Raw genomic sequence first — 27,180 nt, 5'->3', positions numbered from 1 at the left:
GGCAATTTGGATTAACCAATTAACCTATCCCCACTAAGATACAGATACCTCTAGCATTTATTTTCAAACTGTTGTTTTTTTCCTCTCTGTTTATGTTTACATAGATTTTAAAAAGAGGTGATAGTGTTTCATTTGTTTTGTTTTCCTGCCAGGAAAAAACATGCAAATTCATCTACGCCTCTGAAAGTTTTCCAAATGGTCTGGTATGCCCTTGCTGCCTCCACATTATTGTTATGGTGCTACTGCTAGATAAAAATCAACAAACTTCCCACACTCATATGTGACTTCATGACATGAAGTGCTAACAGAGGTTTTTTGTTTGTCTCGTGAATGACAGTTTGAATGATTTAAATTCAGGGCCACACAGGTTTTAGCTGTACACAGGATGCACGTCTCCAAAGAAAGAAGGGGGATTTCCCCTTTTTCTGATTTTACATGACTCCTGAAAAATTATTTTTATTCTCCCTGTTAGCAATGAAAAGAAAAAAAAACATCCCCAATTCTGCACTGAAAACCCCCCCACCATGTTGGATTTACTTAATTCAGCTATGATCTACACACGCTTTGCTTTGGCAACAGCTTAAACATTTGAGTTAAATTAACACTTTGTCAGGGGCTGGGTCTGAGACCCACTGTTGTGTTTTTTGTGATTTCATTTTGGTTTATCACTGCTAGTGTTCTGGTTTCTGTTTTGTATTTCTAGCTTTCTCAGTTCTCTAGTATTACTCTTTTATTTTGGATTTACATGACTGAATTTATTTTGGATTGGCTCTAACACACACAGGGTCAAAAGTATGTATGCAGCTTCAGATATATACATGCAAATACTGTATGCACATACACCCCAAGAAATATTTTGCTGGCTGCACCTCAACCAGAGTTTTTTTCTATCCATCAACGAGGTTTTGCCATAATTCTGGCTGAATATTTCACTACTCTTCTTGGCAGAAATTCTGCTTCTTTTAAAAGTTCATTTAAATTGCGCAGTCCACAAATTTTCAACAAGGTTAATCTTGAGACGTTGGCAAGGTCATTCCAGAAACCTAATGTTTCTGATTCGGATGATTGTCCTGCTGGAACAACCAACTGCGTACAGTTTTCTACCGTCTAGCTATTGGTTTGAAGTTGAAGAATTGGAGGTAGTCCTCCTTCATTACATCAACATTGTGCAATCTACCCATACTACTTGTTTGAACTGATGGTCTTGGAATTGTCAGTAGGTTAGAATTGGCTACAACAGACATTTCGCTGAGTTCCATTGTTCTGAGTATCATACCGTGTCATGGTCCTGGGTCGTTGACCCAGCGTTTTGTGTTTTGTGATTATTTTCCTCTGTTCTAGTTATTCTGTGTCCTCCCCCCTTGTGTCTGGTTCGGGTTCTAGTTTTCCTGTTTTGTTCTGAAGGTCTCTGTCTGTCTGTCATTGTGTTCAGCTTGTCTCCTCCGCTCATCATGTATTGGGTTCAGCTGTTCTTCCCTCCTGTGTGTGATTACCCGATTACCTTGTGTGTGTGTGTGTGTGTGTGTGTGTGTGTGTGTGTGTGTGTGTGTGTGTGTGTGTGTGTGTGTGTGTGTGTGTGTATATTTAGTGGGTGTCGATCTGTGTTCGTTGTCGGCTCGTCTGCGTTCATCTGTGTTTCTTGGTATCCTGTTCCTTAGTCTGCGTCTCTCTGCTCCGTTATGATTTCAGGTTTGCTCTTTAGTTTTTCCCAGTTTAGGTTTCCATTAGTAATTTCTCATGCTTCGTCGCCTGTTTCTGCCACTGCCACTTTGTAAATAAACGGCACTCTCATCACCAGTCGCTTGCCTGCATTTTGGGTCCTTTTCCTCCTACACCACATGGCTCACCCCGCCCAGCCGTGACAGAGCGACTGCTGTCAAACAATCATTTTTATGCTGCGAAGAGAAACTACTAGATATCATGACCTCTAACAAGAAATTAAAAGGCCTTGTCATCTTCTAAACATTGTATAGAACCTTGCTCTTGCTACACTACGTAGGTTAGTGTATGTATATATTTGAGTCTGTAGGGATACTTTAGACCAGGGATGTTAAATTTATTTTACAATGAGGCCCACATACAGCCCACTTTAAACTTCAGTGGCCACATGAATGAAACTCCCTTTCTGTCAGTGTAAAAAACATTTAACTACACATCAATCCCTGAAATATCTTATATCTAAAATGAAGTTTCAACAGCATATCACAGCATTCCTACATGATAAATACACCAAAATGCAGATGTGTTCTGGCAGCTCACTGTGCAGATGTGTCCCAGATTTATAAAACAAAGTTTTTCTTTTTTTTCTGCTTATTTTTATTAAATTCACACATCTGATTACTGGCTAAAGAAAGTGTTTGTGGAAAATTCAGTCTCAGGAATTTGGTCATGTATATGCTGTTCTGTTATTTTGTATTTGTGTGTATATGCTATATATTTTATATTACACTGTATATTTATACAGGAAAACTTTGCTGTCTTGTTTTTGTTGCTCATGTTAGTTCTGCAGTCAGTGAGAGGAAAGCCGAGTTAGGACACATGAGCCTGTGGGTGGGGTGGAGCAAATTTCAGTATTTAATAGCTGAAGTCAAATTAAAACAGGTATACTTAACCATGGCTCTCCAACAGTTTGTCTACTGTGTCTCTGTGATGACAATTCTCTTATGTAAAGGTGAGAAAGTCTGATTTTTATTTGGAGTACACATTTTCTTGTTACCAAGCTCTTACAAACTACTGTAAATTATTTTTAAAACTCTATCTGGAAACTGTGAAATGACTGGAGGTCAAGTAGAAGTACAGATACTTGTGTTAAAAATGTACTTAGAGTAGAAAGTAGAAAGTAGCTCATCGGAAGACAATTCTACTCATTGTTTGAGGTACAGGTAACTGAACCTTCTGCTATATTAATATAATACAAAAAATATGAGTGCATTAGAACATACATGTTATTCAAATCTAAATTAAAATTCTAATGAATGCACTCAGCTTGAATCGGACACAAGCAGTCAAAGAGGATAAAATAAATAAATAAACAAATAACTATTTTCTGTTGCATACATGTTAGAGAGTCACTTTGCCTCCACACCTGGACAACGTGTAAAACAGGGGTTAAAGTGAGATTCAGCAAGCAGGGAACACTAAGATCTGTTAGGAAAAGTACTAACAACTCCCTTTTTAGAGCTCCACTAGGCTTTCTTAGCACGCAAGCTGTAATCAGCTCACCTGCTGCTCTTTGTTGATTTACAGAACTTAATTAAAAAAATGTGGCATTTTCACAGTGATTGTGGCTGGTTTCCATTTCCTATGCTAGCAGTGCACTGTATGTTGTCTTTAAACTAGACTGTATAAAGTTAGTATAATGATTGAATTCAGTGAATGACTATAAGGGTCATCAACTTAAATTTAAAGTAATCTCTGCTTCACTTGATGTGATCCAACACTGACCACTAAAGCCACAGTTCAACACAGAGGTGGGAATTCCCCATATTAATGCAAACTAACCTGTTTATCCTGGAAAGAAGTACCCAGAATTTTCATACAACATTTGAATAGCACAAAATTTGTATATTTAGTTTGTTTTAAAGAATGTTTCATAAAATTAAAATATGTAATTCATCAAACACATCATATACAGATCCAATACTTGATTAAAACTTATGACTTTATATATGATCTTTAAATAGTTCTTTATTAACTGTCACTGTAACTGAGCTACATGCTAGGTGAAGATGGAGTTACATTTGAGTTTTTAATGTAATCAAAAGGAAATCAGTGAGTAGACTGCTGTGACCCACACTGCATTACTTGAAACTGATTAGTATACGGTTATTTGCTAATGTTCAGGGTTTTTTACTTGCTATTTAATCAGCAAGCCAGTAAAAATGATTTGTAATTCTTTACATTCAGATTTTTGACATAGTCAGCATCCCTACAAATGTTTGTTTAGCCATTTTGTAAGTTTGAAGAAAAAATCTTAGACATGGGACTAGGCCCTGGTTGAACTCACATATTTCCTTTCTCTAACACACATGTTGAGAAATGTGAATCATAATGTGCAATAAACTCATTTGACCTGTTTATCTCTATGATCCACTTTTCAGGTGGTCATTCACAGACACCCGGTAAGCATCCAAGAACAACTTTGCAAATGCTTCAAGTTCAAACAATTGACACGTGTATGTTACTTAACAAGCTAGCAAAAGAAGTACCATGGACCATTTTCTACTCTATTGCTAACAACATCAACAACAAAACTGTATATTACAACAATATCCAACTATAGAGCACCAAAGAGGAAGATCAAGCAACAGTCTGAGGACATTTGAAAACCTACAAAGCAGCCAAAGTAGCTACTATGTTGTAGGAACTTATAGGATTACACATTACCATGTTAAGCATTTTGTAAGACGTTTTGACCTCTAAGATTATTTTTACTACATGATTTCACAGCAAAATTAAGAAAACATTAAACATACTGTATGTTTTATTCACAATGTGTGTTCTCTGTATTTTGTTTTCAGGTGTGTCCATCAGGTTAGCTGGGTCTGGAGCAACACAGTGTTCTGGCAGAGTTGAAATTTATTACAATAACATCTGGGGAACAGTCTACGGTAATGGCTGGGACTTAAACGAGGCTGAGGTTGTTTGCAGACAGTTAAACTGTGGAACAGCAATACAGGCTCCTCTATCATCTTACTATAGTCCAGAAGCTAAACAAATTTGGCTTTATAATGTGGCCTGTTCGGGAAGTGAAAGTTCTTTAACTCAGTGTCATTACTCTGGATGGGGAATGTACAATAATAATTATTATTATTATAATAATAATAATTATTATCATTATTATGATGCTGGTGTCATCTGTTCAGGTAAGAAAATATTTTAAATACTGAACACAGCATAGGTCACTCTATGTCATTAAGGATTTATATTTTGTCAGGAAAGTATTAAAATATTTTTCATTTCAGATCTGATCAGATTAACTGGATCTGGATCGACTCGATGTTCTGGCAGAGTTGAAGTTTATCACAATAACAGCTGGGGAACAGTCTGTGATGATGGCTGGGACTTAAATGATGCTGAGGTGGTTTGCAGACAGTTAAACTGTGGGACGGCACTGGAAGTTCCTCAATCAGCTCACTTTGGTGCAGGAACTGGACAGATCTGGCTTGACAATGTGAGCTGTTCAGGAAATGAAAGTTCTCTAACTGAATGTAACGGCAGTGGATTTGGGACATACAGTTGTGGAAATCACCATGATGCTGATGTCATCTGTTCAGGTGAGAAAATTTTTGGTACCAATGACATTTCAGGTCAGTCTGCTATTGTGTGTCATACATGAAATATTTTGTTTATATCTTTTGCATCATAGATCGGATCAGATTAGCCGGGTCTGGATCGACTCGATGCTCTGGAAGAGTTGAAATTTATTACAATAACATCTGGGGAACAGTCTGTGATGATTACTGGGACTTAAAAAACGCTCAGGTTGTTTGCAGACAGATAAACTGTGGGACGGCACTAGAGGCTCCTCGATCAGCTCTCTTTGGTGCAGGAACTGGACAGATTTGGCTTGATAATGTGGGCTGTTCAGGAAATGAAAGTTCTCTAATTGAATGTAAATACAACCAATTTGGAACAAATAACTGTGGACATCAACAAGACGCTGGTGTTATCTGTTCAGGTGAGGCACATTTTGAATACTGAACACATTGCACATCAGTCTGTTCTTATTTGTTATACTTGATTTGTTTTTATTGCAAATAACATTAAAATATTGTCCATATCTTTTGTCTCATAGGACCAATCAGATTAGTTGGATCTGGATCGACTCGATGTTCTGGAAGAGTTGAAGTTTATCACAATAACAGCTGGGGAACAGTCTGTGATGATGGCTGGGACTTAAATGATGCTGAGGTGGTTTGCAGACAGTTAAACTGTGGGTCGGCACTAGAAGCTCCTCATTCAGCTTACTTTGGTGCAGGAACTGGACAGATTTGGCTTGATCATGTGACCTGTTCAGGAGGTGAAAGTTCACTTACTGAGTGTCAACACAGTGTATTTGGAACAAACAACTGTGGACATGGTCAGGATGCTGGTGTCTTCTGTTCAGGTGAGAAAATGTTTAGGTACCAAAGACACATGAATCATTCAGAAATTGTCTGTCATCAGTGAAACCATTTTCTTTCAAGGTCAGTCAAGAACATATTATCAAGTTCTTCACATCTTTTAACTAATAGATCTGATCAGATTAGCTGGTTCTGGATCGAGCCGATGTTCTGGCAGAGTTGAAGTTTATCACAATAACAGCTTTGGAACAGTCTGTGATGATGGCTGGGACTTAAATGATGCTGAGATCGTTTGTAGACAGTTAAACTGTGGGACTGCAAGGGGGGCTCCTCGATCAGCTCACTTTGGTGCAGGAACTGGACAGATTTGGCTTGATCGTGTGACCTGCTCAGGAAGTGAAGGCTCATTAACTCAGTGTCAACATGGTGGTTTTGGAACAAACAACTGTGTACATAATCAAGATGCTGGTGTCGTCTGTTCTGGTGAGAAAGATTTTTGATTCTGAAAGCATTTCAACCAAATCTTTTCTTGGGTGTAATATACTATCGGTCAAAGTTTTAGAACACCCCAATTTCTCCAGTTTTTTAAATAATGATTTTATTTATGCAGTGTAATGTGTCATTGAACTCTGAAATTAAAGCATAGTAAAAATAAGTAATTAAAATTAAAATTAAACCATGGACTAAATTTACAGACCAAAATGTATTCTAATCTTTTGACACATCGAAGTAAGCACCTTTGGTACATATAACAGCTTAACACACCATTCTATCTGCAATAGAAATAAAATATTTTTCAGAAAATTCTTCCCATATTTGTTGCAGAAGTTCCCATAAATGCATGATTGCTTTGCTTTCACTCTTTTATCCAGTTCATCCTAAACCACCGTGATGGGGCTAATTAAGACTGGAAACTGTGCTGTCCGTTCCATGTTTTCAAGCTTACGGTTTTGTTCTTTTTTTCCTGAGGTAGTTCTGGCATAGCTTGGACTTAGTTTTGGGTCATTATATTGCCGTAGGATGAACCTCTTACCAATTAGGCACATACCAGAGTGAACTGCATGGTGCTGCAGAATGCTGCAGTTGTAAAGGTTCTGGGTCCTTTTGAGCCAGCATTTTTTATTTTGTTGTATTCTAGTAATATTTTGTATTATGGTTTATGTTAAGGTTCATTTATAGTCTTAGTTATTGTATTGTGAGTTTCTTTTATTCCCTGTTTAGATTCTTAATTATTAGTTGCCCTCTATGTCTCTATCCGTCTGTTTTTATATATGTTATATGAGCCCCTTGCGTCTTGTTTCCCTGCCTGTGTTCCATTCTGTTTCCAGGGCTCGTCATCTCTCCTCTCTCTCCCTCATGTTCCCTTGCTCTTCTCGTCTGCCTCTCCTCCACTCCTGCATCATGTTCCTGCGTTTCCTGTTTTATTGCGAAGCTCTTGTGTTTCCATGTTCGGTGTTTCTAGTTGTGCTTCCTCTGTGACATCATGTTGTGTCAGCTGTGTTCCCTGTGTGTTCTCACTGCACTCGTTATCCTCCTGTGTATTTATGTCAGCATCTCCCTCATAGCTGTGTGCCTCCCTGTGTGTTTAGGTCTTCTAATTTCCCAGTTTGGGTTGTATTATTTTCCATTCATCAACTAAAGCTGTGTTTTGAGTCCATATCCCGCTTACGAGTCTGCATTTGGGTCCCTTCCTGCCTGCTCCGCACAGTCAAATCGTGACAGAGGAAGCCATTTTGGTTCAGAGTGCATCTCACTTTTCTTTACAAGTCACTGACACTGGATCCAGCTAAACAGCCCCAGACCATCACACTTCCTCGTCAATGTTTGACAGTTGTTACCACACAGCGTGGAACCATACTTACAACATACAAAGATCCCGTGTGATGAAGTGAAGATTTCAAATTTTGATTCTGTCAATAATACCTTCTTCCACTCTTCAGTAGTCCATTGGTGGCGTTTCATGACCTAGGCAAACCTCTTTGAGTTGCAGGTTTGACAAGATGAGTTAAAGCAAGAAAACCATTGCCAAGATATCAGAACAAGGCAAAGTCTTCTTTTCACAGTTGAAACTAAGACTTGCTTACTATGACCACTAATAATAATAATAATAATAATAATAATAATAATAGTAATAATAATAATAATAATACATTTTATTTATAGGCCCCTTTAAGACTCTCAAGGTCACCTTACAAAAGTACAGAACAATAGCAACAATACAATATAAGAAAACATGGCAAAATACAAATTTAGGCATAAGGTAAATAAGAAATAAAAGCATGAAATTCAAGTGGAAAAATTGGGGTGTTTTAAAACGTTCAACTGGTATATACTACCATAATTTTTCTTTGTTAATTTAAGACACATTAAAAATTTGCTTCACATCTTTTGCCTGATAGATCTGATCAGATTAGTTGGATCTGGATCGACTCGATGTTCTGGAAGAGTTGAAATATTTCACAATAACAGCTGGGGAACAGTCTGTGATGATAGCTGGGACTTGAATGATGCTCACGTGGTCTGCAGAGAGTTAAACTGTGGGACAGCACTAGGAGCCCCTCCATTCGCTCAGTTTGGTGCAGGAACTGGACAGATTTGGCTTGATAATGTGACCTGTTCAGGAAATGAAAATTCTCTAACTGAGTGTCAACACTATGGATTTGGATCAAACAAATGTGGACATGATCACGATGCTGGTGCCATCTGTTCAGGTGAGAATTTTTTTTCCCGATCATCTATACCATGTCAGACACTGTAAATACAACAGTTTCCCTTTACAGATTTTTTGTCCATTCGTTGAGGTGTTTCATACTGAAATTAAGCGTTAGCCATCAAATTAAGCTGCACAGTAACCATTCAATGCAGGATTTCAATGGTAAAATCTTTATCTGCAAACGGGGAAACTTTATTTCATGATTAATTTTTCGTATTTTGGGTGTTATATAGTTGTCATAAACTCAGATTTGGAAGTCTTATACCTTTCTGAGTCAGGATGAAATTCTATTTTTGGTTGGTTGATGTTTATTAAGTTATTTTTGTAGTTAACACAATTCTTGTGTCAAGAGTGTTGGTTTGCTTCAGAATTCCTAAATATATGGCTCAATGGATTCTAATATATAAGACGTCTCAACACAGTTGCAGTTGAAGAGACCAAAGAGGAAGATGAACAGGAACCAACCATACAATGGGGAAGCAGATTCAGGCTTAGTCACTCAACATTAACAAAACTGAACTAACAGAAATCAATCAGAAAATGAGACTGACAGTAACTTCCAACTTGACTAATTGTCACCTCTGGCGATGATGATATCAAAAGGCTCGCCTGTTGTTAGGGCTATACAAATGTTAGAAAAAACAAACAAACAAAGACACACACACACACAAAGGCAATGACAACTAGAAAACTAACAAACAAAACCTATACTGGGAAAGCTAAACAGGAAACATAACTATAAAACCTGAGACCTGGAAACACAGGGGAAAGACCAGCAAAGGCACAGACGATCCGACATGAAACAAAAAGGGAAGCACAGACTATAATTAAAATTATTTATATATAGATATATCTCTATACACACTATGTCTATGAAGGTTCTCAGTCATCCAGGTCATCGTAGTCAAAGGAGCTTGCAAAGAAAAGCGTCTGGACTTCTTTAAGTTGCTTGAAGACGTTTCACCTCTCATCCGAGAAGCTTCTTCAGTTCTAAGGTCAAATGGTGGAGAGTCCCAGATATAAACCTAGTGGGAGTTTCCCCCCACAGAGGGACAAAAGGACCCCCTGATGATCCTCTAATCGCCTGAGCCAAGGTGTGAAACTGGGCGTGGGTCCAAATCAGCCAGAGTTTCGGGTGAGTTCATTGTGAAACCTGGCCCCACCTTATCATGCGAATTCCTGAGATCAGATGGCCCAGGATGTGAGTGGGCGTTAAGGCGTCTGGGAAGGGATCGCAAAACTGGATTATAGATGGCAGAGAGTTGGTGTCGTAAACCCCCGCCTCTGTTCAAAGATGGTCGCTCACAGTGGACATAGATGGCTTCTTTCACTCCTCTTTCAAACCATCTGTCCTCTCTGTCCAAAATGTGAACATTGGCATCCTCGAAAGAGTGACCTTTATCCTTAAGATGCAGATGGACTGCTGAGTCTTGTCCTGTGGAGGTGGCTCTTCTGTGTTGTGCCATGCGCTTGTGAAGTGGCTGTTTGGTCTCTCCAATGTAGAGGTAGAGGCACAGAAAAGAAGAAAAGAAAAGAAAAGAAGACCAGACACCAGCGAGGGAGGATAAGAAGGACAGACGCAACAACATTGTCATCCCCTATATAGCCGGTGTATCAGAGAAACTCAGCAGAGTTTTCTCTAAGCATCATATCCCAGTGTATTTCAGACCCAGTAACACGCTCAGACAAAAACTGGTTCACCCGAAAGACAAAACGCCAAAACACAAACTTAACAGTGTGGTGTATGCTGTACAGTGCAGCGAGGAATGCTCAGACCTCTACATTGGAGAGACCAAACAGCCACTTCACAAGCGCATGGCACAACACAGAAGAGCCACCTCCACAGGACAAGACTCAGCAGTCCATCTGCATCTTAAGGATAAAGGTCACTCTTTCGAGGATGCCAATGTTCACATTTTGGACAGAGAGGACAGATGGTTTGAAAGAGGAGTGAAAGAAGCCATCTATGTCCACTGTGAGCGACCATCTTTGAACAGAGGCGGGGGTTTACGACACCAACTCTCTGCCATCTATAATCCAGTTTTGAGATCCCTTCCCAGACGCCTTAACACCCACTCACATCCTGGGCCATCTGACCTCAGGAATTCGCATGATAAGGTGGGGCCAGGTTTCACAATGAACACACCCGAAACTCTGGCTGATTGGGACCCACACCCAGTTTCACACCTTGGCTCAGGCGATTAGAGGATCATCAGGGGGTCCTTTTGTCCCTCTGCGGGGGGTTACTCCCACTAGGTTTATATCTGGGACTCTCCACCATTTGACCTTAGAACTGAAGAAGCTTCTCGGATGAGAGGTGAAACGTCTTCAAGCAACTTAAAGAAGTCCAGACGCTTTTCTTTGCAAGCTCCTTTGTCTATACACACTACACTACACCACACACATAAAGTAGAAAAGAATACACTGATGCAGGGCAGGGGACTGTCAAAGTAAAACATGAAATAACACGAATATTGACACATTGAAATATTGACACTAGACACAACACCAGGAACACAAGGCAGGCACAGAAAACACTTAAACGCTGGAAATAATTAACAAACAACAAGGATAGCTAACTAAAATCACTGTATATTAATAAACAAACTATGACACTAAAATTTAATATGTAAGGGAGAAAGACAGAAATCTGACCCCCAGAAATCTTCTCCAACTTTAAATGCCTGCCTGTGAGCTTTCTTGTCCTCTATTGGCACTATTGGCATGCTGTATCTCACTTTGACAGATTTGTGGTCTAGTTTATATTAGAGATGGCACGATACCACTTTTTTATGGTCGATACCGATATCATAAATTTGGATATCTGCCGATACTGATATGAATCCGATATATTGTCTCTTTTTTAATCAATAAAACTGTTTTTTTAATATCTTGCTGCATTTTGTATAAGTTCATACTCAAGTTTAAAAAAACAACAACACTAAAGCTATTCTGTTATACCTGTATGCAAAAAAAAAAATTTCATAGTTCAGAAATACTGATCAATCTAATAAACTTAAACCTACACCATCCTCCCTATTCTGGTATTTTCAAGAGTACTTAGCATAAATATTAAGCAGCCTAACTAATAGGGTTCCAACTCCTAGCAACAAAAAAGAAATAAAAAATAGGGAACCTCCCCTCACGCTCCACCTCATGATGCTTAATCGGCGTAATCAACTTTAATTTGATGCAGTGTGAAAAAAAATGCACAGAAATCAATTATTTTTCAAGAAATATTAAATAGATTCAACATCTTTCTTTAACAGAACTGCAGACTGCACAGATGGTATCTTCCCAAAGGAAAAAGTACTATAGCTTACTAGGGTATATTAGACTTAATAGTTACTATATACAGTAATGGACTTCTATTCATTTTACATCAAATTAAAACTTTGGGTGTCAGATAATTATTTAATAAAAGCTAGACATTTTAAATGAGAATAAGAAAGAAAAGTATGTCTTTGTGCCCCCTTTTACCTGTTAATGCCCTACCTGCTCCCCTGGCTAAACTTCGCTAGATCCGCCCCTGCACAGTTACCAGCCGAGATTAACAGATTATCAAGTTTAAACGTGCTGCTGTTGTTCAGCCGCTGGTTTCCTCTTTCTGGTGCAAAGTGGGCCAAAAACAAAGAAGAGAGACGGACTCGCGACAGAAAAGCCGATCAGCTGATTATTGATCAGTTTCATGATTGAAGTAGCAGCAGGAGAGGGAGAGAGAGAGGCAGTCGCTCCATATATCAGTTGTTAAGCTTAACGTGGGAATGCTTTACAAACATTCAGAGATGGACTGACAGGGGATTTTTTTAAATCACCCCGTAGTTCTTCAGCTAAGACACCTGAGTTAGAAAACACAAACACTGCAGTTGTCTTTACACGCGTGGGCAATGAGGCACACTCTGCGATCTGCGTCTCATCACTGCCTGCGTTCTTTATTTATACATGTGTGTGTGTGTGTGTGTGTGTGTACAAATAGCTTCTTATTCTAAGAAATATGAGCTGAGGTTCCCCTTTTTCTAATTCTGTATGTTCTTACAAAAAGAGGAAGCTATCAGTTGTTTATCACACAAAAGTACATGTCAAAAGTCACGTAGACGTTTGCTTAGTGATTAAATAAAAGAATACATTTCATGAAGCTGATCACATTATATAAAAACAATATTCTTTTGACATGGACTTACACACTTGCTTTACTTCTCTCGGGGATAACTTTGTCGGAGATGAAATGCTGGGTTGGTAGCGAAGCTTCAAATGCTCAACCAGACCTCCAACAGGTCTTGCACGCCACAGCCGCTCTATCACGTGATGCATACTGCTCCAACGTGCTACGGTTATGAGGCGAGTTATGCCATGTCGCAAGTTTTGTGAGGTGCTTTTCGTGATATTTAATTAATCGGATTACAATTTTTATTTCTCTCTGATATCCGATCCAGTAATTTAGGTCAGTATCGGAACAATACCGATACGCAGTGTTGGGTAAGTTACTTTAAATTAGTAACTTAGTTACATTACTAGTTACTTCTATCAAAAGTAACTCAGTTACTTCAAGTTACTCATTACTTTCAGAGTAACTAGTTACTAGGGAAAGTAACTTTGGTTTTACTCAGAATTCTCTTGTTAATGTGTTTCTTCCATAACTTTGCCAGTCTTCTAGCTTGCTTACTTGCCACAAGTGCACTGTGCCACCTACCAATAGAAAGGAAAAAATAATGTGCATATTTCCACGAGAGAAATCCCACACCTGATTCTATCCAAGCCTGCTTTTTACATCCAACACAAAAACTGCAGTCGTGGTGCTTTCGATTGTACTCAGAACTCGGAAATTCTGCCTTCTGAATAGGAAGATGTAGGTAACACCAGACTGAAGATGAGCTGCATACAGGGCTGGACTGGGACAAAAAAATCGTCCCGGGCATTTTGACTAGAGACCGGCCCACCATTATAGGAAAAATCATAAAGCCTTTGAATGAAAATAAACACTGTTGTGACAGTGATGTACACTGTTCTGATGGTTTAAATGTATCAATCTATCAATTGTTTGTTGTAAGACTCAGATAATTATTTTTTTAAAAGTGAGACATTTTAAATGAGAATAAGAAAGTATTTCCTTGTGCCCCCCTTTCCCTTTTAATGCCCTACATGGACCCCTGGCAACACTTTGCTAGACCCGCCCCTGCACAGTTACTAGCTGTCAGCTACTTAGAAAAGGATCCTGGTGTTATTTGTCTCTCAGAAACAGTTCATAACTTCCCTTCAACTCATTCATGTCACCTAAAAGGTAAAACTGTTTCTCCATCACCTGTTCAGCTCTGACGATTCAGTAAGGACATCTCCTGGTTTCATCCTCATGTTTCCCTCTCACCACATAACCAAACCGACATCATGACCAGCAGCTTTACAGCTGTGGCTCCAGCAAACATCAGCTGATAGTAGAAAGTAATATTAAATAAATTCTAACAATAGCTGATCAAGCTTAAACGTGCTGCTGTTGTTTAGCGCGACATCCGCTGGTTTTCTCTTTCTGGCGCAAAGTGGGCGATAAATAAACGAGAGAGAAAAGCCGATCAGCTGATCACTGATCAGTTTCATGATTGAAGTAGAAACAGGAGAGGGAGGGGGAGAGAATGAGAGGAGAAGAGGCACCTGACAGCGTAAAGATGCAGAATAACTCCAGCTTTGTGTCTTTTTCATTGTAGCTGAAGTACGGGACAAACTGTTCCTTTTCACCTCAATACGAAACGCGTAATATTTTCTCTGAATACGAGACGATTCCGTTTTTTACAGGATGGTTGGCAACTCTAATAATTAACCTTATGAACAAAATAAAGTTCAACATCAGTAACATAGCACCCACCCAGCTGTATAGAAACTCCGTCATTCTAGCTAGCACGCAGTACGAAAAAGTCAGCATAACGAAAATAAACTCCACCTAAACTTGGTTCATATCTGACCCAGATGGACTGCAGGTTATAACTTCTTACCTGAAGTTCAGTTCACCTGACACTCTTGGACCAGTGGCCGCTTCGGGTCTCTCCTCTTGCCTCCATTTTCCTTCATCCACCTGCTGGCCTCCAACACTTGCTAATGTTATTGAATCTGTGGAAGCTCCGCGATAGCCACCACATGAAGTAACGAATAACGAGCCTATTTAAATCCCAGTAACGACTAACGCGTTTCCGGTTTTGGCATAATAACTAGTTACCGTGCTCGTTACCACAATAATAACGTAGTTACTGTAACGCGTTACTTAATAACGCGTTAGTCCCAACACTGCCGATACGTAATATCGGATCGGTCCATCTCTAGTTTATATTAGAGATGGTAAGATACCACTTTTTATGTCCAATATTGATATCATAAATTTGGATATTCGATACCAATATAAATCCGATATAGTCCATTTTCTAACCGATAAAACTTTTTAAAAATGTTTTCTTGCTGCATTTTGTACACGTTCATACTAAAATATATATATAAAAAAAACTAAACACTAAAGCTATTCTATTATACTTGTATGCCAAAAAAATTATGCAGATTTTAAAAAATCTTTAGTTCTGAAAAAAGTGGAATATCAGCACAAAATAATGTTTATATTTAACAACTTAAAAATGCACAAACAAACAGGTTGTAGAATGGACACTTTTATACTTAAAGCTTAACATAAGACATCCAGAGTGGAAAGTAGTGCAAATAAATGTAAACACGGCTTAATAACACTCATCTTTTATCAAGATGGATGTCAGTGTAAGCTGTTTCTATCACACTTAACATGAGACTGAATTTTGTGTAATTTCTGAACAAACCTTAACAAAATTACGAAGAAAAAGTATTTTTCATAGTATTTTTGGAACCTTTAAACTGTTTGGCCATGTGTCGTGTCGGGGTGGGTGTCCCTGGTGGAATTTGTTCCCCTGTGTCTGGAGCACATGCTGGGCTCTCCAAATCACAGACAAACAGTATCCCACATTCTTGATTTTTAGTGGAATTTTAGTGGACAGTGCATTTGCATAGTTTCAGTCATTATGCAAATGTACTGTTTATAAGATTAGGGAAACCTGCAGTCAGCTGAGACTGAAGAAGTCACTTGGATGAGTGACGAAATGTTTCTCCCACAAAACGCTACGTCCAGATGAACAGAACCAACTTTTGGGGATTTACTTACCAGGATGATTGAGCATGCATCAAGATGCCATCCATCCACCCATCCATCCATCTTCTTCCGCTTTATCCGGGGCCGGGTCGTGGGGGCAGCAGCCTAAGCAGAGAAGCCCAGACCTCCTTCTTCCCAGCCTCCTCCTCTAGCTTATTCAGGGGAACACTGAGGCGTTCATTGCTGCGTGCAAAAAATGTATTCCAGTGTTTGCTATTATCCATATAAACACACAATAACAGGCCCTCTCGCTCAGTTTTTGCATTTGCTCTTGCTAAGATCTCTGTGGACCCGCTGGCAATGTGTTGCTTGTGCTCTCAACGTCTCTGCCCCCTGCGCGTTCAACTCTTTCTGTACACCGTTATATTTGTGCCACAAAACCAACCAGTGACAGACTTGGATGCAAAAATTCTGATTGTTTTTTTTGGTCTTCAATCAGCTTGCTAGCTACTATAGCCAAACCCAGGCAAATATCCCAGAATGCATTTCATCCAAAACTCAAACGAGGCAGTTGCAGAGGAACGCAGAGTGGCGGAGTTTGAAATATTACTCTTTCTAGATCACAAAATAAACATTTAAGATGTTTTGAGGTGAGAATGTTGCTGTGTAAACTTCAAGATATCCTTGCTTTTTTATAGCACAAAAAATAGCACTATTAATGGAATAACTGACCTCTGACGGAGAAAGGTTTAGGTAACCGGCAGGTAGCATTGAAGAAGATAAAAGTGGATGAATCACTGCCTTAAACTTACAGGACTTTCAGCATTACACCTAAGATAACAAAAATTTAACCACCACTGCTGTGTACTTCATTGTAAATTCAAATGTTGGTAAATGATCAGACAAAAGAGGGTTTTCAGGGAATATTGTTAAATGCTTGGTTTCTGACCAATATTTCGGGACAAGATCCAAAGTGAGAGAAGCCAACTGAGTCTAATAATAAATTAATTATTGGGGCTGTTGTTTTCACCAAGTACATGAATGTTAAAATCACCTGCCATAATTATTTAATCTGTACTGAGCAACAAATACAAAAGTCAGCTAGATAATTCAGATAGAAACTATAATGGTCTGGTAGATGATGATGATGACTTTTTAGAATATATGTTGAACATAATTAACTAGTCATGAAAATTAAACATAATACCATTTACAATGAATGTTCCCTGTTTTGTTTTCAGGTGTTCCCATCAGATTAACTGGATCTGGATCGACTCGATGTTCTGGCAGAGTTGAAGTTTATCACAATAACATCTGGGGAACAGTCTGTGATAATGGCTGGGATGTAAATGATGCTCACGTGGTTTGCAGACAGTTAAACTGTGGGACAGCACTACAGGCTCCTCGATCAGCTTACTTTGGTGCAGGAACTGGACAAATTTGGCTTGATAACATGGGCTGTTCATGGTATGAAGGTTCTTTAATTGAGTGTCAACACAGTGGATTTGGAACAAACTACTGTGGACATCAACAAGATGCTGGTGTCATCTGTTCAGGTGAGAAACATTTTAGATACTCATGTTATTGTTGGTCAGCCTGGTCTAGTCTGTCATACATTAAATGTTTTCACAGCATTTGTTCAGCCCTGCTGTTGTTTTTAAAAGTGCTTTATAAATTTATAAAAGTGTTGGGGTTTTTCTAGTGCAAAGAGGAATTGAAATATAAATAACTTCTATTGCCTGGCAGGTCCAGTCCGGTTAGTTGGGTCTGGATTGACTCGATGCTCTGGAAGAGTTGAATTCTATTATGGCAACACCTGGGGAACAGTCTGTGACAATGGCTGGGACTTAAATGATGCAGAGGTGGTGTGCAGAGAGTTAAACTGTGGGACGGCACTGCAGGCTCCTCGATCAGCTTACTTTGGGGCAGTAGGTGGACAGATTTGGCTTGATAATGTGACCTGTTCAGGAAATGAAAGTTCTCTAACTCAGTGTCAACATCTTGGATTTGGAACACACACCTGTGGATATTATCAGACTGCTGGTGTCATTTGTTCAGGTGAGAAAACTTCCAGATACTCAAGAGACTGAAGATCACTTTGTTCTTGGATGTTGTGTCTGAAATACTTTTGTTAATGTAAGGAAGAATAATATTAACAATCTCAGAATATTCTTCATTATTTTTCCTGACAGGTCTGATCAGATTAGTTGGATCTGGATCGACTCCATGCTCTGAATTTTGTGTAATTTCTATACAAAACGTAACAAAATTACGAAGAAAAAGTATTTTTCATAGTATTTTTGGAACCTTTAAACTGTTTGGCCATGTGTCGTGTCGGGGTGGGTGTCCCTGGTGGAATTTGTTCCCCTGTGTCTGGAGCACATGCTGGGCTCTCCAAATCACAGACAAACAGTATCCCACATTCTTGATTTTTAGTGGAATTTTAGTGGACAGTGCATTTGCATAGTTTCAGTCATTATGCAAATGTACTGTTTATAAGATTAGGGAAACCTGCAGTCAGCTGAGACTGAAGAAGTCACTTGGATGAGTGACGAAACATTTCTCCCACAAAACGCTACGTCCAGATGAACAGAATCAACTTTTGGAGATTTACTTAGCTCATGATTGATGCATGCTCAATCATGAGCATGTATCAAGATGCCATCCATCCATCCATCCATCCATCTTCTTCCGCTTTATCCGGCGCCGGGTCGTGGGGGCAGCAGCCTAAGCTGAGAAGTCCAGACCTCCCTCTTCCCAGCCTCCTCCTCTAGCTTATCCAGGGGAACACTGAGGCGTTCCCAGGCAAGCCGAGAGATATAATCTCTCCAGGGTGTCCTGGGTCTGCCCCGGGGCCTCCTCCCGGTGGGACATAACCAGAACACCTCACCCAGGAGGGTCCCAGGAGGCATCCTTGTCAGATGCCCGAACCACCTCAGCTGGCTCCTTCCGATGTGGAGGAGCCGCGGCTCTACTCTGAGCCCCTCCCGGATGGCCGAACTTCTTACCCTATCTCTAAGGGAGAGGCCAGCCACCCTTTGGAGGAAGCTTCATTTCTGTACTGAACAGTCATTTCAAGATTAGTTAGTAAATAACAATTAGCTCATGTTGTTCATGAGACTAAAGTCATCTCACTGTGGAAATGTAAATATAATATGGCCAATATTCTAGTATTGTCGGATTATTATGAGATATATGTATTTCAGTGTTAACTTGGTTGGCTTTACAACCAAGTTAACGCTGAAAGTACAGACATCACTAATGTCACACAACTTTGCCGACATGTGGCCAACAGTTTTAATGTTCTTCATTATTAAACATTCGCACATAAATAAGTGACATCATATTCAGTACTTACTTTTGACAGTTCACTCTTCGGCCGCTCCCTTCTGCCGTATTTTGCGGCAAAATTATCCACACCCACCGCTGCGCTATGAATTTTGGGGTTAATGGGACCACGAAGCGTGCACTGGACCACGCTTGATATTTGGGGAAATCGACGGTGCATTTGGAGTATAAATTTGAAGTACACTTCGAATTGGGACAGCCGTCGTCGCGTGGTGGTGACGTAATTACACTTAAAATGCGTACTTCAAGTGTGCAGACCCTGAATTGGGACACAGCCTAACACTTACTGGCTTGCTGGGGAACTAACAGGAAGTCACACAACAATCCCACTTCGATGGGTATGGTGTTATTTTTGTGCCACTATTCTGAGCGCACGTAAAAAAAAAAAAACTGAGGGCACATAAAAACAAAATTGCAGGTGCAAGTGTTGTTTTTTGAGGAGAAATTTATTTTGAGCGAAGAAAACCTAAATTTGTGCAAACAAAATTCATTGCTGCGTGCAAAAAATGTATTTCAGTGTTTGCTATTATCCATATAAACACACAATAACAGGCCCTCTCGCTCAGTTTTTGCATTTGCTCTTGCTAAGATCTCTGTGGACCCGCTGGCAATGTGTTGCTTGTGCTCTCAACGTCTCTGCCCCTGCGCGTTCAACTCTTTCTGTACACCGTTATATTTGTGCCACAAAACCAACCAGTGACAGACTTGGATGCAAAAATTCTGATTGTTTTTTTTGGTCTTCAATCAGCTTGCTAGCTACTAAACCCAGGCAAATATCCCAGAATGCATTTCATCCGAAACTCAAACGAGGCAGTTGCAGAGGAACGCAGAGTGGCGGAGTTTGAAATATTACTCTTTCTAGATCACAAAATAAACATTTAAGATGTTTTGAGGTGAGAATGTTGCTGTGTAAACTTCAAGATATCCTTGCTTTTTTATAGCACAAAAAATAGCACTATTAATGGAATAACTGACCTCTGACGGAGAAAGGTTTAGGTAACCGGCAGGTAGCATTGAAGAAGATAAAAGTGGATGAATCACTGCCTTAAACTTACAGGACTTTCAGCATTACACCTAAGATAACAAAAATTTAACCACCACTGCTGTGTACTTCATTGTAAATTCAAATGTTGGTAAATGATCAGACAAAAGAGGGTTTTCAGGGAATATTGTTAAATGCTTGGTTTCTGACCAATATTTCGGGACAAGATCCAAAGTGAGAGAAGCCAACTGAGTCTAATAATAAATTAATTATTGGGGCTGTTGTTTTCACCAAGTACATGAATGTTAAAATCACCTGCCATAATTATTTAATCTGTACTGAGCAACAAATACAAAAGTCAGCTAGATAATTCAGATAGAAACTATAATGGTCTGGTAGATGATGGATTAAGACAAATAAAGCTGTTTTTTTGAGTTTTTCAATTAAGTGGACAAGGCCAAGAGTCATATGTTTAATTGAAACTCTGTCTGGGTCTATGGTTGAATAATATGTGGAAGTGAAAGACTGCTGCCACTCGACCTCCTCGGCCTGTGCTTTGAGTTTTCTGGCAGTATGGCTCATATAAACTAACATATTCATCTAGCTCCAACCAGGTGTCTGTCAGGCCGAATAAATCACTATCTTGATCAACAATTAATTTATTTACTAACAAGGAAGAAAAGCCAACTCCAGACATCGAGAGCCGGTGTCCTGCAGGTTTTAGATCTCACCCTGAGTCAAAACACCTGAATCAAATGATTAGTTCATTACCAGGCCTCTGGAGAACTTCAAGACAAATTGAGGAAGTAATTTACCTATTTTAATCAGCTGTGTTGGATCAAGGACATCTAAAACCTGCAGGACACCGCCTCTCAAGGCCTGGAGATGGCCACCCCTGATCAATGAGAATAAGGTCTTTGGTGGATGGAAGATGCAAGGAGGCAAATAGGACTGTAACTCTCCTTCATGATGTTTCCGGGTGTTTAATAAATTCCTACATCTAAAGTGGGATGGATGCCAGTTTTTTTAACAGGACCAGGATTTCCCCAGAATTGTTTATATTACCTAAGAATCCCACATCATTCTGTGGACAACCCTGAGTCAGTCAGCAGTTTAAGAAGAACATATGGCTTACATGTCACATCTGGCTGATAGGGCAAAGGACGAGAGAAAACTACAGAGTCCATCATTGTTTTAGTAAAACTGCACACTGATTCAATATCAGTTTGATGCAACCGAGTGTCATCACAGCAACATGACTCTTACCAAATATACCTTCATCCTTAGTCAGCAATTTCAAATTTCCTTCAATTTTACCTGCTCTTTTCCTTCAACAATGGAAAAGGAGCAGGAAAGATTCTTGTTTATAAGAATGATTATTTGATTAGTAATAATTAAACATATCTGCTAGAAGCAACTGAAAACTAGTAGCAAAGTTTATGGTGGTGAGGGAGAAAGCAAGAAGGAGAGACCCACATGCTCCTCGTGCTCAGTTTACATGCATGTAGGAGAGCCATTTGCATCCAAACAGCATTAGGAATTACTACGAGAAATGGGCAATAGAAATGTGTGATGGCACGCTAAGACTTTTTAGAATATATGTTGAACATAGTTAACTAGTCGTGAAAATTAAACATAATACCATTTACAATGAATGTTCCCTGTTTTGTTTTCAGGTGTTCCCATCAGATTAACTGGATCTGGATCGACTCGATGTTCTGGCAGAGTTGAAGTTTATTACAATAACATCTGGGGAACAGTCTGTGATAATGGCTGGGATGTAAATGATGCTCAGGTGGTTTGCAGACAGTTAAACTGTGGGACAGCACTACAGGCTCTTCCATCAGCTTACTTTGGTGCAGGAACTGGACAGATTTGGTTTTCGTATATGGCCTGTTCAGGAAATGAAAATTCTTTAACAGAGTGTCAACACAGTGGATTTGGAACAAACTACTGTGGACATCAACAAGATGCTGGTGTCTTCTGTTCAGGTGCAAAAAAATTATAAACTAAAGAAAATGAAAGTCTGTCTGTTCCTTTGTATCATCTACAAAATCTTTATTTTTATGTAATTTAACCAACATTTTAAATATGTTTTTTTTCTTTTCATTTTTGCCAAATAGGTCTGGTCAGATTAGCCGGGTCTGGATCGACTCGATGCTCTGGCAGAGTTGAAATTTATCACAGTAACACCTGGGGAACAGTCTGTGATGATGGCTGGGACTTAAATGATTCTCAGGTTGTTTGCAGACAGTTAAACTGTGGGACAGCACTGCAGGCTCCTCGATCAGCTCGCTTTGGTGCAGGAACTGGACAGATTTGGCTTGATAATGTGACCTGTTCTGGAAATGAAAGTTCTCTGACTCAGTGCCAACACAGTGGATTTGGATCAAACAGCTGTGGACATGGTCAGGATGCGGGTGTGATCTGTTCAGGTGAGAAAAATTATAGCCATTGCAGATTAGTCTGGTATTGTGTGTCATATATGAAATACTTTTTCAACTTCTTTGCCTGATAGGTACAGTTAGAGTAGTTGGATCTGGATCGACTCGATGTTCTGGCAGAGTTGAAGTTTATCACAATAACAGCTGGGGAACAGTCTGTGATAATGGCTGGGATGGAAATGATGCTCAGGTGGTTTGCAGAGAGTTAAACTGTGGGACAGTACTACAGGCTCCTCGATCAGCTTACTTTGGTGCAGGAACTGGACAGATTTGGCTTGATAACATGGGCTGTTCATGGTATGAAAGTTCTTTAATTGAGTGTAAACACAGTGGATTTGGAACAAACAACTGTGAACATGGTCAGGATGCTGGTGTCATCTGTTCAGGTGAGAAACATTTTAGATACTCATGTTATTGTTGGTCAGCCTGGTCAAGTCTGTCATACGTTAAATGTTTTCACAGCATTTGTTCAGCACTGCTGTTGTTTTTAAAAGTGCTTTATAAATTTATAAAAGTGTTGGGGTTTTTCTAGTGCAAAGAGGAATTGAAATATAAATAACTTCTATTGCCTGGCAGGTCCAGTCCGGTTAGTTGGGTCTGGATTGACTCGATGCTCTGGAAGAGTTGAATTCTATTATGGCAACACCTGGGGAACAGTCTGTGACAATGGCTGGGACTTAAATGATGCAGAGGTGGTGTGCAGAGAGTTAAACTGTGGGACGGCACTACAGGCTCCTCGATCAGCTTACTTTGGGGATGGTGGACAGATTTGGCTTGATAATGTGACCTGTTCAGGAAATGAAAGTTCTCTAACTCAGTGTCAACATCTTGGATTTGGAACACACACCTGTGGATATTATCAGACTGCTGGTGTCATTTGTTCAGGTGAGATAACTTCCAGATACTCAAGAGATTGAAGATTACTTTGTTCTTGGATGTTGTGTACGAAATACTTTTGTTAATGTAAGGAAGAATAATATTAACAATCTCAGAATATTCTTCATTATTTTTCCTGACAGGCCTGATCAGATTAGTTGGATCTGGATCGACTCCGTGCTCTGGAAGAGTTGAAATCTATCACAATAACAGCTGGGGAACAGTCTGTGATGATTACTGGGACTTAAACGATGCCGCGGTGGTTTGCAGGCAGTTAAACTGTGGACCGGCACTTCAGGCTCCTCGATCAGCTCACTTTGGTGCAGGAACTGGACAGATTTGGCTTGACAATGTGACCTGTTCAGGAAATGAAAATTCTCTAACTGACTGTCAGCACAGTGCATTTGGATCAAAAAAGTGTGGACATGATAAAGATGCTGGTGTCATCTGTTCAGGTGAGATAACATTTAGATAATAAAGACATTGAAATGTAATCTGTCCTTGTGTCTCATACAATAAAAAAATCAATATTTATTTATCAGGAACAAATTCCAATATTGATCAAATCTTATGTCTCATAGGTCCGATCAGATTAGTTGGATCTGGATCGACTCGATGTTCTGGCAGAGTTGAAATCTTTCACAATAACGTCTGGGGAACAGTCTCTGATTATAACTGGGACTTAAATGATGCTGAGGTGGTTTGCAGACAGTTAAACTGTGGACCGGCACTACAGGCTCCTCGGTTTTCTTACTTTGGTGCAGGAACTAGATGGATTTGGCTTTATAATGTTGCCTGTTCAGGAAGTGAAAGCTCTCTGACTGAGTGTCAAAACAGTAGATGGGGAACATACATCTATGGACATGGCAATGACGCAGGTGTTATCTGTTCAGGTGAGAAATTTTAGATATTCAATACAGGGCAAGCTAGTCTGTTCTTGTGCATCATACATGAAATTTTTCTCTTTTTTACTTTAAGGAATATTTCAAAATACTCTTCATATCTTTTTGCCTCACAGGTCCAGTCAGATTAACTGGGTCTGGATCGACTCGATGTTCTGGCAGAGTTGAAGTTTACTACAATAACATCTGGGGAACAGTCTGTGTTGACGGCTGGGACTTAAATGATGCCGCGGTGGTTTGCAGAGAGCTGAACTGTGGGTCGGCAGTAAACGCTCCTCAATCGGCTCAGTTTGGTCCAGGAACTGGACAGATTTGGCTTGACAATGTGACCTGTTCAGGAAATGAAAGTTCTCTAACTGAGTGTAAACACAGTGGATTTGGAATAAAAAAATGTGAACGTGGTCAGAGCGCTACTGTCATGTGTTCAGGTGAGAAAAATTTTGGATCATCCACAGAATGTTAAAAATGGTAATTATAACTATTTCATTGCTTCATCATATATCTCATTGGGAAAATCATTTTGTCTATAATGCACCTCTATCCACAGAGAAAGAGAAATAATACAATCAGCTTTGACACAGACTTTACTACAGTTATGTTCAATCACCTCTCAGCTCATTCCTTTCACATCCCATCGGGTCATCATTACAATCAATTACACTGTAATGTAGTTGTTCAGTAAGTTGTATAGAACAAGAACATGCTGCCAGTTTGACATAAAAATGAGTGCAAACCAGTTTTGAACCTGAGACACCCACATAAACACCACTGTTAGAAATATTGACAATGTTGGTGGTGACTGTAATTATATAAACTGTATAGATATGAACTAAAATTAAAGAGAATTTTATGATCTCACCAGCTACACGGAAAAAGTTCTCAGTGAAACTGAATCTGGCTGATGTCAACTCCCAAGTGGACATGACAGACCCCGCTGTGAGGGAGGGCATCTTGAAATGGGTAACGTGTATAGAATACTTAAATGCAGAGTAAAGTTTCATCTTCAAGATGTTCGTATTTGTTGATGGAGATTTCTCTGTACTGTTCAAGTAAGGTAATTTACTTGCCTAATTCCCAGACAGACATGCTTATTTCTCTAAACAGTCAAATTTTTAAACACACAGCTTACTTTTACACTGAGACAACTTTCTAATCTTTACCCAGAGAATCTGTAAAATACAGGCAACAATTAAATCCTCGTTTCTGTTACACAGGTTGAAAAGAAGTTGGGAGGTTCATCTGATGACGTAAAAGTGAGCTGGCAGAAACTTCCAGAAAAGAAAAGGCTCAAAAAGCAAGAGACGTGTCCTCCATAGTTCAGTCTGTTTGTTTCCAAAACTGTATAAAAAAATACCTAATGTTATATAAAACCTTTAAAAAGCACCTTATTGATTCATTCCATATTTTTATAAAGTATATCTGCTTTTTGTGCTTGTTTACTGTCGTGCTGCATTTAGTTGTAAGCCAAACGTAACCTGTTAAAGAGTGCTAACTTCAATGGATTTAGAAAATATTTTCTGTGATGAATTTTCAACAGTGATGAGTTTGGTTTGTCTCAGCAAAGAGACTATCAAATTTAGATTTTACTTGACTTTACTTTATAATTGAAGTCTATATATTAAACACAACAGCAAGATCATTCTGTTAGGATCCATTTCAATATAAACCTGCATATTCAAGAAGCCTCAAATTATTTTGTCTTTATTAATGAAAAACGCTTCTTTTTATGAGACCAATACTTAAATAGGACACACATAGCAGGAGACCTTTGGCTTCTTCAATAATGTGTTTAAGTTAGATAATGATTTCTCTTCCCTTTGTGTTTGTTTTTCATGAGAGTGTGTAGTTCTGCTTTGTTTTTTGCTCTTATTTTACTTACTTGGATTCAGTAATGATCAATTAATAATTATTGTGAATTCATATAAATTATGTATTGTACTGCATTTTATGAATTATTAAAGATGAATTAATTGATAGATTGACTATTTTATTTTGAACTTGAAATAAAAATATAACACAATACACTGTAAACAGTTTAGGAAAAAAAAAGTTAAAAAATAATACAGTTGCAACAAATATCTTTAAATATTCTCAAAAAGCAGAAGGATGAAGTTTACAGTTGTTTAGTTTTACCCATTTTAACAGTAATAATTTACAAATCATGGTTTTCGTGTAACACCGAATCAGATAATTTATTTATATAACTAGTTGTGTCGACACACACAACCAGTGCTGCAAGAATAAGTGCATTACTGCTTAAAATCTTATGGTCCTATTTTGCAATAAATACAGAGCCTGTAATGAGCTACAGCATTTACTAAGACCTTCGCATAGGAACTTGGATACAGTAACGCCAAAGAACAGTAAAGACTGAAAAATGATTTTTAATTTATCCTGTGCTTTGCTTGAGCAAAACTGAAATGCTGCAATGTGCCATGAATATGACTAAAGTGCTACCAGCAAATTTTGGTATCTATGGAGATTGACAGACCACGTGACTTTCGCGCATTGCATTGTGGGTACGAGTGGCAACAAAATCAAAACACTGCAAGCGCTAGAATTTCCAGCACTGGTAATAATCAATTCTGCTGTTTTAATCACTACCTGCATTTTATTTGCCCCAAAAACAATTATGTACAAAATGACGGAGAACACGGCAGGTCCGTACAAAGACAGACTTGACGAAAAGGCAAAAAACCCCAAAAAAACAAATACGAGGAAAAAAAATCAAAGGAGTGAAATGGTCAGACCCATACGAGC

The 27,180-nt window shown here is 39.1% G+C and overlaps 1 protein-coding gene across 1 annotated transcript; it reads left to right on the top strand.

Moving 5' to 3' along the window:
• Positions 1-2,598: 2,598 nt before the first annotated feature.
• On the top strand, positions 2,599-26,312 carry LOC120737588 (deleted in malignant brain tumors 1 protein-like). The gene is made up of 16 exons (XM_040038382.1): positions 2,599-2,671; positions 4,101-4,121; positions 4,521-4,865; positions 4,965-5,276; positions 5,798-6,109; positions 17,110-17,424; positions 17,615-17,926; positions 21,875-22,189; positions 22,322-22,633; positions 22,717-23,028; positions 23,219-23,527; positions 23,662-23,973; positions 24,100-24,411; positions 24,537-24,848; positions 25,283-25,380; positions 25,635-26,312. Exons 1-16 carry the CDS (start codon positions 2,614-2,616, stop codon positions 25,734-25,736), a joined length of 4,059 nt encoding a protein of 1,352 aa, XP_039894316.1. The 5' UTR covers positions 2,599-2,613; the 3' UTR covers positions 25,737-26,312.
• The last annotated feature ends 868 nt before the right edge of the window (positions 26,313-27,180 follow it).

The sequence above is a fragment of the Simochromis diagramma genome, unplaced genomic scaffold (genome assembly GCF_900408965.1).
Source record: "Simochromis diagramma unplaced genomic scaffold, fSimDia1.1 OVJJ01000413.1, whole genome shotgun sequence".
Classification (NCBI taxonomy): Eukaryota; Metazoa; Chordata; class Actinopteri; order Cichliformes; family Cichlidae; genus Simochromis; species Simochromis diagramma.
Note: the sequence above shows the minus strand (reverse complement) of the source record. Positions and strands in the feature narration are given on the sequence as shown.